The sequence below is a fragment of the Setaria viridis genome, chromosome 1 (assembly GCF_005286985.2).
Source record: "Setaria viridis chromosome 1, Setaria_viridis_v4.0, whole genome shotgun sequence".
Classification (NCBI taxonomy): domain Eukaryota; kingdom Viridiplantae; phylum Streptophyta; class Magnoliopsida; order Poales; family Poaceae; genus Setaria; species Setaria viridis.
This window is the reverse complement of record NC_048263.2, coordinates 13,548,900-13,564,481: the sequence shown is the minus strand read 5'-3', so window position 1 is coordinate 13,564,481 and position 15,582 is coordinate 13,548,900. Positions and strand designations below refer to the sequence as shown.

Here is a 15,582-nt window from a genome sequence, read left to right as displayed (position 1 = left end):
CTCATTGAACGCATTAATCCCAAATCATTTACACTTTTTACCTTGAGCAATACCCGTAGTGGATTTGACTTGATGATCATCGTGACCGTAACACTAGTCCCAAATTAGCCGCCGGATGCTCTCGAAAGGTTAAAAAAAATTAAAAAAAACTTCGCTCGAGGCTCGAGTGCTTTGGGCACCTGGGCTGGCTCGGGCCGACGAGAAAAAAAAAAACACGCTACGCTACACCACGCTCCGTTTAAACCCTAAACCCCTTTTCCCCACACACGACACCGCGGACCAATAAACGGCCGCCGTTCTCCCTCCGCTACGGCCGCCCGAGCCCGCATCCACCGTACCAGGGCCCCTGATGGCCGGCGCGAGCGGCGGCTTCCTGGCCGGCGTCAACGACCCGTTGCTGAAGCCGCGGCTTCTCCGTGCGGTGGTTGCCGAGCGGCTGCCGCAGCCGGGCGGCGCCGAGCTCCCGCCGGTGGAGCTCGCCTCCGTCCTCGACGCGGTGCGCACGCACGGCCTGCTCACGGAGGCTCTCCCGGACCGCGCGCCGGCGGACCCCAAGCTCGCCGAGGCGTGGCGCGCCGCCGTGGATTCCTGGGTCGAGCGCGTCGTGGCGCTGGTGGAGAGCGACTCGGTATGGTCTCCTGTGGTCCCTCTGCCCTTTGTGTAGACAAATTAGTACGATTTGGGGCGAAATTTTCCTCCTTTTCCAAGGATATGGGCTACTGTGTAGTGATTTTCTGTAATAGAGAAGAGTTCACTAGGATGGTGTGCGGGAAGTAGTTTAAATTTCAAGGGCATAATTTGCAGATTCAGGTGGAATTAAGTTTAGATAACTTTGTATATGAAGCAAATTCGAGGGCCCTCTGCTTCAATTTATGATTGGAGGACACCATTGAGAATGACTCCAGCTACAGTTTACTGAAAAAGTAGTTCAGAATGAGTGTATTTTAGTTGAAATGTGTTATTTTAGAATAAAAACTTCTACTTCAGAAGGCATGATCTTATGAATCATAGATACCTCACTGTGTTGGTCATTGTCTCTATTAAATTATTGAAGTGGTTTACTAAAAAAAATTATCAGCATTTCTTTGAAAGTGCTATAAAGTTCAGTCATATGCTTACAAAAGTACCAGTTTCAAATGCTCTCTCCCACACCTGGTAATGCCTTTATGTGGCACATTTCATCTCAGCCCATTGAAATGATCATGCTAAGGCAAGCCACATTTTCGCACTCTCATGTTGTATGCATCTCACATCTCCTATCATCCATGTAACCTGCTAGTTCTCTGAGCCATGTCATCACCATCCCCGTTCTGGCCACTTGGTCAATTGTGAAAGAAGTATATTTATATATTATAGTTTGCAGAAGCTATTTTATTTGTTTCTTGAGTCTGAAAGGCAGTTGATCCATAGTCATGCCCTTGATGCCTTAGCATGTTTTATGCTTTATTGCAAAAGAAAAACGAGTTGATCTTTTGCTAATTTTCTTTACCTTTCTGTTTGAAAATTCTTTAGGCGTACAGTTCCTGGTTGGGTACTTGTTTTCTCGGTGTGACTTTCCAAGAATGCAGCAATGAGCGCTTTGCAGAATCGTACTCCAATTGGTATGAGAAAATTCTGCCTAACTTGCAGGTAATGCATATAATTTGGTGCAATTTATTTAGAACGTATGTGCACAAATTTGTAACTTGTATCCTCAGAAGTTTGTTTACTTTTTTTTCATTCATTGCTGTTTCAATTTCTGGGTAATCCCATTATTTAGTTGAAGATGTATTTAGCATCTTACAAATACTTTCTTATTAAATTTCAATAGGAGCATGGACCATGAAACTGGTACTAGTCTTTGGGAGCTGTTGAAGTGAACTGCAATTTTTCTTTTGTCTTTTGCTGAAAATTGGACATCTTTTGGTGCTATGGAGTATTAAAGCCTTCTCTTTGAAGTCCTTCATGCAGTCTGAACTAGTAAACTCCAGACCTAGTTTACCTTGGCAGGAATTAGGAATAAAAACTATAGCCATATGATCTTGAAATTGACTGTACCTATGAAAAAGCATATGGAGCATACTTCTCTAGTATATTTTTTGCGAGTAATACTCGTACTGAATTTATTGTAGTGTACGCTTAACTAATTCTTCTTGCTTGATGATACTTTTGTAGAGAGTCTTGCCTTTTGTCGTTCAGAACACTAGTTATGTACATGTTGCTAATTTCTTATGTTTTTGTTTGTTTTCTGATACATATATTGTTTTGAAGTCAAGTCTAAGACAAAGCACTGACAAAAGAAAATTCTACACCAAAACGTTCCAGCCAACATTTTCTTCCTAAGTTCACAGCTGTCTAATCCTGGTCGGTCTATTATCCTTGAACGAAGGATCAATCCATTTAAAACTTCATGTATTCACGACACCAGTTCTGTGCAAATTGATGATCTGTTTGAATGCTAATTCATGTTAAAATACCACAATTTTAGTGTCCAGGAACACAGCAAAATCAGTTTTTGAATTATGGTTCATCATGTAATTCAGTATCTAGAAGGAATAGTTCTAATCAAACAGTACAGGTTACAGTACTATTCTCTGTATTTTACCTTTTTACCATTTTGTATTTCAGCTGCAACTTTTATGTAGTCCCAGCCACCTTTATCTGTTCTAATGTTGGTGTTAGGCAATGAAATAACAAAATTGAGTATAATTTATGGACATGGGACTGATTGATTGGCTAATAAAGAAAAGAAAAGAAAACTGTGGTTTCGAAAAGCGCTAAGCACTAGGCAGGCAGTAGGGCGGCTCCTATTTCCTAATTGCTGATTAGGCTGGCTAAGTGGCCGACTTATGAAAAGTGGGAAAACACGCTTCTCAGGATTTAATCCCATCATCATTCTCGTCGTACCTCAACTCCTCAAGAAATGCTTTTTCTCTTTAAGCATCATACATGTGTGAATCTTCAGTCTGTTGCACATTATTTTTATACTGATGTATGCTCTTTTCCTTCTAGCAGGAACCATCTACCTTGCAACTTGTAACTGTTATTTCCTGTACCTCCATGTCTGATTTATTTGTTAGGTAAGTAACAGAAGATTAGTGTCCTTTAAGCTGCCAAGCATAATTTTTGGATCGCCTATGTTAACCATTACATGATTAAACAGATTGAATTATGAAGTATTATTTATCAATTGAACCACCACTTGATAAAGTTTCTTAGTGTTCTCAGGGAATTTGAAAGTGGCTCTGATGTCTGAATTGAACTTTTTTTCTACTTTTGCTGTTTGTTTACTACTCCTTAGTTATATAAGGAGTGAACATAATGCTCAGATCAAGTTTCCATTGCATTTTTTTTAGGGACCATTCAAATTTTGTCTTGTATTGCTCTGTTTAGTAGATTTCTAATAGGCCATATAATTAGTTCTGAAGTAGCTAAATGACTTGAATTAATGACACGGCTTCTGATTGTAAATTGGATTTCCTATTGTGAATACAGTTCCAAACTTTAAATTCGAAGTTTACAGTAAACTTTGGTATGCAATGCCAATCTTTCTGAATTCTAAATTATATCAGCTTTGTTTCTTGGTCACTTCAGCATTGCAGTTTCGGTTAAGGAATGCTATTTTTTATTTTATTCTTTGCATTTTGTTCTGCATGTTTATTTGATTGGACTGGAAGCAACATAATTTGTTTTCTGACTAGATTGGCGAAGTTTTTGAACTTAAAGAAAGAGGCATCATCCTTTGCTGGAAGGATTATTGAATCGGTGCTGCGGCTTTTAAATGAAAATGGTCTAGTAGCTGTATGGTCTATTCTTTTCATTCTTAAGGCTTATCTGTTTGCGTTGAACAACTCAAGGGAAAATGTTTAATTAAATCTATTTCTGCAGGATGAAGCAATTGATTTGCTGTGCACAGTTATTAAACTGTACCCATCATCTGTAAATCGGCACTACAATAAAGTATGTCTTATCTTATGTTCTCATTTCCTATTATGGGTAAAATGTCCTGGTGCCCAGTGAGAAAAGGATGGTTCTTCCAAAGTAGCTTAAAAAGAAAAGTTTAGCTGTTTGTAACATTTTGTAAGCTCACTGATAGGCTTGTAGAAATTGGAATCTGATACAATTCTGTTACTTGATTATCTTCTCAGTCTATATGGATTGCAAAATTGAACTGCTATTGGAGCTCTAGATATTTCTCTGATCTACCTGCTATGCTGTTGATATTGACTGGGGATTCAAGACTACTGTTCTGTGATCTGTTCCTATTCCTTTTTTTTCCCTTATTGCTAATTTCTTCTCACCATCAGTCTTTTTTGTTTTTGGTATGGCTGATAGCTTTGTGATTGTTGGTTGTGGTTTAGTTTTGGTCCTGACACTCTTGAATATATATTTTTCATTTTGTTTTATTGGGGCAAATGTTATTGTCATTGTTTATGTGTATGTTTAGTTTGGCCCATTAGCAGTTTCGGCCTATTATTGTGCTGTTGGCTTCGTTCTTAGTGTGCCACCGGTTAGCAGGCTAGGCTACCCATCCTAGAAGCAAAGCTCGATGAGTATCAAACGAGCAGGCAAAAATGCTGTAGTTTTCAACTCCTAGCTTTGTGGATTCCGTTGCATTTTGAGCTAGGCATCCACCCTACCTGCTCGTTAGCAGCCTTGGCTAGTTGGACAGGAACGAAAGCCCAAGGACCAAGTTATGTGGGCTCCAGCTTCAGGCGCTGGAGCATGTGAACCTGTCACCGAGGTGCAATCGCAGCAACACCGCTGAGGCGTACAAGTCCCTGGCTCAGTCCATAGGTTGACCTGTTCATCCAGCTTTCCCGGAGGTGAGCGCAACTGGACACCACAGAGACGAGACGACCGCGGCCGCCATGGAGATGAGCTCCCAGCATGGTGCTTCAGGAAGAGCGGTTGTTGGTTGGGCTCTTGGAGCCAAAGAGTGGATAAGACACGTTGGTATGCATGACTGGATAGGACGGGGACGATGTGTGTTTTTTATTGTTTTTGCTATATAGTTTTCACTCGATTTATCTCGTTGCTTCTTGCTCTCAAAATTGAGTGAATTCAGTATTCCCTTCAGATTTGTGTGCCATAGTTTCATTGGTCAGAAAATCAATTGAAACAAAAACAAAAAACACTTGATTGGTGTGTTCCCCCCAAAAAACCCTGAGAGGTAAAAACAGAGATAAGGCACAAGTACTGTAATTGACACTGCAGTGCCATCTAAGTTTGCCATACATGATGACCACTGTTTAAGTTCTGATTAGTATTTTTATAAGGAGACTAATGTATGATTCAGATTTTTCAGTAGTCCACTAATTCCTAGTGTCCATAGAAATACTGATGATGTTGTATCTGTGAAATACTACTATTTCTATCATCCTAACTGTTCTATTCTTACAGCTTACTTACATTTACAAATTTCAGGTTGAATCTACCATTGCAGCAAAAGTTATGAGTACGGAAGTCAATGTAAAACCATCTAAGGTGCGGGGAGCCTAGAGCTCTACTTCATTTCTCCCTTTTTTTTTTCTTTTTTCGTGTCATAGAATTCCCTGCCCTGACCTGGACGCTGTTCCAACACTCCAGAAATTTGCAAGAACCTTAGCACTGTTACCTTCTGTCCGAGTATCTGAGGATGGTTGCTCACTGATGATTCGGAGAATATTGATTGTGGTAAACAATCTTTTGAATGATGCTTTCATAGGGCTTGAAGAAGGTAAGATATAACAGTTTGCTGCTAATCTTATTTCAGGTCTACCATTTCAGGTAAAATTTAACCATTTTGCTGCTGCAGAAAAGAATGGCCATGATATTATGTTGCTACTAGTTCCGCCTGGAGCTGATTCTCCACCAACATTGGGAGATCAAGTAAGGTCTGGAGGCGATGTGCATGTCACGAAGAAATTTCGTGCCTATACTGTTCCTACCATTTCAGCTCTTATGCATTGCTGCAGTGTGATGCTGACTAGTTATTATCCAGTTCAGGTTGGTCAAAATCAGAACATTTCTGTATATTACCTAACAGCGCTCATAACCTGCTGGTGTGAGGCACAATTTAGTTCTAAGTTCTACTCTTTTTATTGGCAAAAAGGTCAACGTTCCAATGCGTGCTTTGGTGGCTTTGATGCGAAGAGTGCTGTTAGTTGATGGATCACTTCATAAAAAGCTGTTCCCTTCAACAACTTCATTGCATCAAGAGCTTATTTGTTTTGAGCTTCCATCATTGCATTCGACTTTCTTGGATTTGCTCAATGCAACTATTAAAGGAATGCGAAGGTAACTGCCATTGTCTCTTGAAAAGTATAGACTATGTTTCTTTACTTGGTCTACTGAAAGTGAAGAAAATATCACGCAATTATAGGCTATTTAATTGTGACTGATTCTGGAACAAAAATTGAGACATATATAATCTCTTTCAATTTTTTGTTTGAATCTGAGCTAAGATAGAAAAGGACTAATTTAGACTATCATCCTGCAGCCAACTTTTACCACATGGTGCTAGTATCATACGGCTTATAACAGAGTACTTCAAAATAGCAAAGTTGCCTACTTTGAGGACAAAAGCTTATAGCATTTTGCAGCTGTTACTAACCTCCATGGGCGTTGGTAGGTCATTCTTTGTTTCTTGCATATTCCTTTGCAATTCTAATATACTATGATTGTATCTTTGAAACATAGTACAATTGATTACAATTTTGTCAGTGTAGTTTAGCATTTCCCATAATAATACTGTTATAGCTTCTTACCTCAAAAAAAAACTGTAATAGCATCTCAGGCTACAATTGTACTTGATTGCCTGATTTTTTTTTTAATTACAAACATTAGTAACCAAAAAGTTCCTTAAAGTTGTAACATCTATAAACCTTTGACAAATAGCATGCTCAATTGCTCAGGGTGTTTCTTCAAGCATTGCTTAGCATGGATAGTGTATATCTATTTTTAACCATTCTTGCAAGTCCTCAACTTTAAATACTTAACTTTACATTGACACACCATCAGTATGTGTACACTTTATGCTTTTCTTTTGGGAATTATTGAGATTTCATTTTCATTTGCATGTGTGCATATCCTTTGGTTTTGTTTTGTCTAGTCAAATTCCTGTTCCACCTGTTCTTATCAGGGACGTCTCTGCACCTGCTTGAGGCAGCAGTCAGCAATGCAATTGCTGATCTGAGTGATGATGGTGGGAGTGACATGACTATAATCAGCACAAATCCATCAAAAGTAGCAAATGAATCATCATCAAAAATTTATTCAAAGAAGAGGAAGCAAGAACCACAAGTACAAAACTCAGTTATCTCTGCTTCAGAGAAGGCAGCAATCAGCCCAAGGAAAAGAAAAGGTTCTTCCATACAAATTGCATCAAAGGGAATGGCCCCTGAAACTACAGGAGATGTTAGAATTTCAACTCCACTTTCAGTCAAAATAGCTGCACTAGAAACATTGGAAATTCTTCTGAATGTGGTATACTTAAATCTAACCTCTCTCATCATCCTACCATTTCTGCATATCTTAGTTTTCCTGTTATCAGATGTTTGTTGTAGTTTGAGGCCTTGCTCTCATATTGGTCTTAAATATAATTAGAGCAAGAATGACTTGGCTGAGCTCATTGCAAACAATTTTTTGTAGGAAAGTTCAAACCGTTTATACCTCTTGTCGCAAGTTTGAAGCAATGAACCAAATTGCATGATGTATAAGATATTTTGCAAATTTAAATGATTAAATGGTCAGTTAGATATCTAGCTTGAATCAGGTTAGATAGGCAAACTCTACCGAATTATCTCCATTATCTTCCCAGACTCATTTCTGTTACAAACTATCTGTATTTCCGTTATGGCAACGGAAATGGGGCAGAGCCTCGCGTCGAAAAAAAAATGATTAAATGGTCAGTTATTTTTGAAGCTGGTACCACACATTGTGATGCACGCTATCTAATATCCCAAGACAGACAATTCATGGTGCTCATAGATACTTGAGTATTTTTTACCATAGCTGAAACAGTAGCTACAACTGTTTTTGAATGAGTATATTCTAGAGAGGAAGTTATAACAAACGAAAGAGGTATCAAAACTTCTCTTTTCATAGTGATGGGAAGAAAAACACGATCATGCTATATGAATTGGTTATGCAACCAGCATATATTGCGTTATTTTAATCACCATATCTAGTTAGTGTGTAAATTCAGAGTATATGTTTTTGTGACATGTAACAAACTAACAATGGCATTATAATTTATCACCTGGAGCAGGGAGGTTCATTGCAGACGGATCACTGGAGATCAGAAGTGGACTTGCTCCTAATTAACGTTGCTAGAAGTGCTTGTGACACGGGAAGGAGTTACAAGCAAAAGTCATCCACATTTGGGGAGCCAAGCATATCGGACCTCCAACTTGCTTCATTGAAGGCCCTGCTAGCATCTTTTCTTTCTTCTCCTTATGCTCGTCCTCCTTATTTAGCCAAAGGAATCGAACTCTTCGCAAAAGGTAATACTTACTCTAATCACAAATACGAGTCCATTAGGATACAGTCTCCAATGTGCCACTTTGACTGCAAATATCCATATAGATATATTATATATCAATGTCAACCTTATATTGTCAATCTACGTTAATTTTCACATGTTGCTGGTCCAAGCTTTTTTTTTGGGGCTTAGGATAAATCTAGGTGGATTTATATTTGTGAGTGCATGAAGTATCTTTTAGCGTGCTATTTAGGAGATTTTTATAATTAAAATCTAGTTAATTGAAGCAAATGTTTGGCCTCAATGGGTATGGCGCTGAAAAAACAAATATTAGCCAACAAAAATGGACCTAGTAATTTGCTGGCACGAGTTCTACGAAAACAGTAATGGTACTTGTGTTGGACCATGAGATTGATTTGCCTTACTCTTCAGTATATTTTGTGTTGAGTGGCAGGGATTGGTTTGGATCTGGGCCTTCAAAAAAAAAATCCAACCCAATATGTAAGAATTTGTTTCTTTTGTTTGTTACAGGGAAGGTAGAGATAGGGACTAAGCTTGCAGAGTTTTGTTCTCGTGCTTTGCTGGCCTTGGATGTTCTTACACACCCGCGAGCCCTTTCTCTAGAAAAAGCAGTTCCTGTAGGCTCTGGGCTCAACTACAGTGCACAAGGAAAGACAGTTTTTGGTGGCGGAACATACCAGATGTCAGTACACAGAGATCAGCCTCAGGCTATGGAGGTTGAAGACATGTACGATGACTGGTTGGCATCCACCAAGGATGATGAACCAGCAGAGGCTGCAGTGACTGATAGTGGTGCAGGAGCAAGTACAGCTGGCACGATGTTGGAGGATGGTAGGCAACTCAATCCCATGGCAGAAGATCCAAAAATTGAGCCACCCAGAATCGGAGCTGCAGCACAAGATGTTCCACCCTCCAGCAAGAGTGATGTCAATATGGTTGATGCGGCTGCAGATGAAATTGCCAAGCCAAGCACAGTGGAGAATCTTTCAAGCTCCAATGCTGTTTCGGCTCCAGTGTATGCAACAAATTCTGATTCACAGAAGCATGCCATACCCTCATTTCCTGAGCAGAAGCGCACCGATCAGGTTGGTCATCTTGAGAACAGAAGCCCAGCTATCAATGTGCCATCCAGCAAGCTGGGAACTTCAAATGAAATTTCAGACGCTCCAGTTGTTGATTCAGGTCATCAAGCACCAGATGGCCGTTCAACTAGCTTTGCAGAATTGTTTGGCTCGGAGTCTGGTGTTGATTCAGAGTCAGATGACTCGGTGCCAGATATCGTTGACGGAGACCCTGACTCCGACTAGAGTTCTTTACTGCTTGTGACCTTTTAAGACTCCTTGGGTTAACCTTTTTGAGTTACAGACCAATGAACACAATGGTGTTTGTTATCTCTGACCCAGTGAAATCTTTTTTGTGAATTCTGTGGTGCCCTTTTTTTGTTGAGTTTAAATTATGCGGTGCCGCCCACAGAGAGATCAGGCAACATTGTCGTGTGCCTGCCCGGCAATTTCTGCTTGTTAGGGTGGCAGAGTACTCAAAAATCTTGTTCATACCGTCATACGCCTTGCAAGATTGAACATCTGCGAAATTCGTCTCGAAGCTGACTCTCAAGAAAAGCCTTTTTCTTTGGCGGCAGGACTCCTCTCTTTACAAATGCACTGCGTTGTTCGCTGTCTGCTGAGATGAGGTGGACTTTTTTGGTAGAGATTGTGGCATACAAGCGACAGGAATAAGGTTACTCAAACTTGGAACGGAGACTCCCTTAATCTCTAGACGACTAATATCACCGTTTATGGAGGTTCCATCCAAAGCGTCATATGCGAAGTTGCCAACTCACTCCACAAAATACAAGAGATATCTCGACAAAGACAACAAAACTGAATTGCTTAATATCAGTTGATCGTTAGTAAAGACTGCATACCTAACTCTTGGTACATTACATAAGCATCATTTGCCCTAACAAGCAGCACCGGGAAAAAATATTTACAGTTTCAACAAAATTGTCATCTTGAATTTGATCAACCAGCAACGAAGAACATACAGTACGCCGTTACAGTTACAGTCAAGCTCGGCGCTTGCTAAGACGCCAGGAGTTGGGCTCATGGTATCTATCATACAGAGGCTCGATTCTCTCCTGCCTCTTCCTTTTGCTCATCTTGGTGGGGTCTGCACCCTTGTAAAACCTTGGCGCAAGCTCAACCAGCCATTTTGGATCGATCACAGTAACCTCCCTCATGTACTCCTTGGTCGTCATCACAAGCTCGTGATAGATGACCCAGTCTGGCTGCCGCTGGAACAAAGCGCTGCTGGGGTGGATGTACACTGGCTGGTTTTCAACCAAGGTTCTGTATCCCTCCTGGGGATCCTTCCTTGCAGCATGGAAAAAGAAGCCAGCAGTAATCGCTTTCCTTATCTTTGTGAAGTTTTTCCCAGCAGAAACAACATCAAGTTTATATCTGCACAGTCAACAGCAGCATGGGTTAGCATACAACAAACTCGTAAAAGGAAAGGCTGTCTTAACAATAAAAATGGATATAACTCTAAAAACAGCTGTGTGAACAAGAGTTACAAGCATCTGGAGAGAATGATGTCCAGAATGAACCATAGCTTGTACCATAGGATCCAAACCACAAAATAGCAGTCCACAACACTGGCTCAATGTACACATGCTATCCAACAAGTCCTCGCTATACGCTGGCCAAGCTTTTCATATTTTTGCGACAAAATTGCATGTCTAATTTTGATTTACAACTCTGCTATTCCGGAAATTAGACTCGTACAAATTAGTTAACCTCTGGTCTTGCCCTATTATTTGCATAATGTTCTGTATATATGCATTAGGTACACTAGTTGGATTTTGTATGATAATCACAGCTAAATTATATTGAATACAAGGCTGATGACTACTTGCGATGCGCCCTACCTTATCTGATTGAAAAATATTTCAATCAGGAAAGTCTCATCGGAACATCGGAAAAAAAAAAGGCTGGAATATTTAAGCAGGAAAATTTTGAAAGTAGGCTAGTCAAACTAATCATGCTGTGGAAGTATGAAGTAAATCAGTCTCTGGGAGCATCATAAAGGCAGAACAAGTTCTGAATATATGCAATAGCAGGAGGAAACTTTCATGGAACAGATACAAGGAAAAAGCAAGAACCAAGAATGTGCTTAGCTGATACAGATGCTACAACTGAAAAATAACATTTACCTGTCCATGATAGTGAGAAGTTGCTTCCTCACATCTTGTGCTCTCCTCAATGATCTTGATTGAACAAAGTTCTCAAAGCACCAGGGACCTGAAAAGTTCTTTGCCTTCCAAGCCTCGTATACAGCAAGCAGAGTAAGATGATCCCCCTCTGGCTGGAAAAATTTGGCCCTTTTTTGATCAGCTTGAGCTTGTTTTTCTCGTGGCCTGTAGAATATGTTCCCTGTTTGAATCATTGCTATGATAGTCAGTATCTCATCACTACACCCAAGGTCGACACTGGCTAGTAGCATCTTTGAAAGTGGTGGATCCAATGGAAATTCAGCCATTTTCCTCCCCAGTTTGGTTAGAAGGCCCTCTTCATCAAGAGCGCCAAGGCTGTACAACTGTTCCATGGCAGAAATCAGTGCTTGAGGTGCTGGGGGATCCATAAAATCAAAGGATAATAGGTCATTTATTCCCATCGCCTTCATATTAAGAACTGTAGACCCCAAGTTGATCCTCTGAATTTCTGGAATAGTCGTGGGGGACATTTCATTACGGTAGGCACTTTCAGTGTATAGACGATAACACTTGCCAGGTCCAGTACGCCCAGCACGCCCTGCTCTCTGTTTCGCAGATGCTTGCGAGATGGGAGTGATAACCAATGAGTCAAGACCTTGTTTTGAATTGTAGACATTGATCTTGGCAAAACCAGGATCCACAACATAGTATATGCCATCGATTGTCAAAGAAGCTTCAGCAATATTGGTGGCCACAACAACTTTCCTCTTGCCAGGCGGAGCTGGGTCAAAGATCTTTGATTGCATCTCACTAGGAAGGGCACTATACACAGGCAAAATTATGAGCTCTGGAACATCCTTTCCTAATCCCTTCATCCTCTCATACAGACACTGGCAGGCGTGGTCAATTTCCTCTTGTCCTGTCAAGAAAACAAGGATGTCTCCTTCTGGCTCTGTCAAGTGAATCTGCAGAACTGTAATCAACGCTGCATCCAAGTAATCACTCTCAGGTTGTTTTGTGTAGAGAATCTCCACCGGGAATGTTCTTCCAGGAATTGTGAAGATGTTACAATTAAAGAAATATCCTGAGAACTTCTCGGCATCAAGGGTGGCTGAAGTAACAATAAGCCTCATGTCAGATCTGCGCTTAATAAGTTGTTTCAGCAAACCAAAGAGCACATCTGTGTGGATGGTCCTTTCATGGGCTTCATCAAGCATGATAACCGAATATTGGGAAAGGTTCTCATCAACAAGGATCTCACGCAGAAGCATACCATCAGTCATGTACTTTATCACTGTGTCTGGCCCAGTACAGTCCTCAAAACGGATGGCATACCCAACTTCCTCACCCAACCGGCACCCAAATTCTTCTGCCACTCTCTTTGCAACAGACATCGCCGCAACCCTGCGAGGCTGAGTGCACCCAATTTTACCCCTTGTGGTATAACCCGCCTCAGCCAAGTATTGTGTCACCTGTGTTGTCTTACCAGAACCAGTCTCTCCAATAACAACCAGAACTTGATTGTCATGGACAGCTTGTATAAGCTCTTTCTTCAACTTGTAAATAGGAAGAGACTGCCTCTGCTCTTGTATTGAAAGCTTTGACCTTTGCCCAAAAGTTAGAGCCTTTCCATAGGCCTCCTTCTTCCATTCTGGCATGTCATAAGCTGAAAGGCCAACACCTCTCAGCTCCTGTGCAAGGTGCCGCTCACCCGTATCAGGCATAGGGTCCTCCCATGGTCGATTCAGATCCTTGGGGATTGAATCCAGCATGGCTCTCTGCTCCTGCTCTCGGACCTCACGACGCTCCTTTATGAGGGCAGTCTGTAGGGCCGCTGCTCGGCTCAGTGAACCTTCAGGATTCTTGAATATCTTTACAGGTGACATGTCAATTGAAAACCTGCTCTGTCCCTGCAAGAATGCTGGTTCATCCTCGTTCAGCTCGATCTCAAGCTCTTCCTCTGCACCTTCCTCCTGGTACATCATGCCATCCCCATCCTCATCAAACATTGGGTAATCCCTCACATCCAGAACACCCGAAGCAATCAGCTGCTTTGCCTCCCATCTCTCCGGCGAGCTCATACGCTTGAGCGGCCGCCGTGATGTTGGTGCTGCCTCATCCTCCTCCGTGATCACAATGCCTGACAGACCCAACCTCTTGCCAGATCCCATGCCACCGCCACTGCCACCCGATGGGTTCGCCCTTGGTGCATCATCTGCACCACGCTGCATTGGCAGGAGGTCCTTCCCTGTATCCTGATCCACATCCCGCATCGACAAACTCAACTTCTGCCCTTTCACTGACACTACCTTCACATACACCTCCTGGTCACGCTTCACCACCTCCTTCGCATTGGCCACCCGCCTGCTAGCCATCTGCGAGACGTGCACAAGTCCCTCGCGGCCACCGCGGACATCCTCAAGCCTGACAAAGCACCCGGTGTCCATTACCCGGGTCACCCTACCACGGTAAACCTGGTAGAGCTCTGGCTCACCACTGGGATTCGAAGTAGCAACCTCCCTCCCCCTTCCCCCAACACCCCTGTCCTCCTCTTCCTCCTCATCTCCATACCTCCTGCTCCTCCCCCGTTCCCTATCTCTATCCCTCTCCATATCTCTGTCCCTTCCCCTGTCTCGGTCCCCATACCGATCCCTATCACGGTCTCGGCCCCGGTCACGGCCTCTATCCCTGTCCCTGCCGCCACGGTCACGGTCCTGGTCACGGTGGTCACGGCCGCCACGATCTCGGTCATGGTCACGGCCACCACGGTCTCGGTCATGGTCGAGGCCGCCGCGGTCGTAGTCGCGGTCCCGGCCTCTCCCGTCACGGCGGCGGTCTCGGTCGTCCCTGGCGGGGGCGGGGGCGGGGGCGGCCGCATCGGCATCCCGCTCGAGCTCGAGGCGGAGGTTGCGGGCGTGGTCGGGGTCGTCGGGGCGGGCGAGCCCGGGGAACTTGGAGGCCTCCGCGCCGGCGGGGCCCGCGGCGACGGCGGCGGAGCTTGGGTTGGAGGAGGGCGGGAGGATAGCGTGGATGATGGTGAGGAGCGTGCGGACGAAGTAGTCGGGGAAGTCGGCGCCCTTCTCCTTGAGCCGGGCGTCGAACTCGGCGACGGTGGCGGAGTCGCGGCCGAGCTCCGTGATGAACTCCGCCAGCACCTTGTCGCCGACGCCGATGTGGGTCTCGAGCTCGGAGCATACCTTCGAGACGAGGGAGAGGTACTCCAGCTTCCGTAGACCGTCTTCGCCGGGGCCCGCCGCCGCCGCCGCCGGCGCCATGGCTGGGGGTGGGGGTGGTGGAGCTAGCTAGGGTTTGGTCCGCGATTCGAATCGATTCGGGTTGGGTGGAAACTGTGGCGTCGAGGGTGGTCGGGTTCGGAGGGTTGGAAATTGGATTACACACTGACACGTGCAGTCCCGTCCCGGCCGTTTTAGTAGCGAGAAGGAATTTCCCGAATGGAAGGGGGTGATTGAGGTTAAATTTTAGCCCCTGTCACATGTGATAGATGTTTGATACTAATTAGAAGTATTAAATATAGTTTAATTATAAAACTAATTGTACAACCCTAGGCTAAATCGTGAGACGAATCTATTAAACCTAATTAGTCCATAATTTGACAATGTAGTGCTACAGTAACCATTCGCTAATGATAGATTAATTAGGCTTAATAGATTACGATTTAGTCTAGGGGTTCTACTATTAGTTTTATAATTAACTTATATTTAATCCTCCTAATTAGCATGGAACTTGTGATGTGACAGGGCTAAAGTTTAGCTCCTGATATCCAAACGCTCCCGAAATAGTGGAGGTTCGGCTTTTCAAGTCTAGCGAGAGCAATAATTTTAGGCCTTTTTTTCTAAAGCGCTCTTTGAATCAAAAATGAAGTCAGCGCCATGTTTTGTCAAGTTCG

General features: G+C 43.0%; 2 protein-coding genes across 3 annotated transcripts; one reads left to right on the top strand and one right to left on the bottom strand.

Annotated features, from left to right (window-relative positions):
* The first annotated feature begins 269 nt into the window (after positions 1 to 269).
* Positions 270 to 9,885, top strand: LOC117846595 (uncharacterized). Of its 2 annotated transcripts, none has more exons than XM_034727820.2 (13): positions 270 to 628; positions 1,513 to 1,629; positions 2,992 to 3,059; positions 3,681 to 3,780; positions 3,868 to 3,939; positions 5,407 to 5,466; positions 5,569 to 5,698; positions 5,777 to 5,967; positions 6,074 to 6,258; positions 6,461 to 6,588; positions 7,103 to 7,446; positions 8,231 to 8,465; positions 8,975 to 9,885. In XM_034727820.2, exons 1-13 carry the CDS (start codon positions 350 to 352, stop codon positions 9,769 to 9,771), a joined length of 2,706 nt encoding a protein of 901 aa, XP_034583711.1. In that variant the 5' UTR covers positions 270 to 349; the 3' UTR covers positions 9,772 to 9,885. The 2 variants fall into 2 exon arrangements, with proteins under 2 accessions (XP_034583711.1, XP_034583719.1); XM_034727828.2 differs by having other exon boundaries at positions 271 to 628; positions 2,995 to 3,059.
* A 437-nt stretch (positions 9,886 to 10,322) lies between these two features.
* LOC117846584 (probable pre-mRNA-splicing factor ATP-dependent RNA helicase DEAH5) lies at positions 10,323 to 15,059 on the bottom strand. The gene is made up of 2 exons (XM_034727811.2): positions 11,676 to 15,059; positions 10,323 to 10,923 (listed from the first exon to the last, which is right to left on the bottom strand). The coding sequence occupies exons 1-2, from the start codon at positions 14,948 to 14,950 to the stop codon at positions 10,530 to 10,532; spliced, it is 3,669 nt and encodes a 1,222-aa protein (XP_034583702.1). The 5' UTR covers positions 14,951 to 15,059; the 3' UTR covers positions 10,323 to 10,529.
* Positions 15,060 to 15,582: the final 523 nt, after the last annotated feature.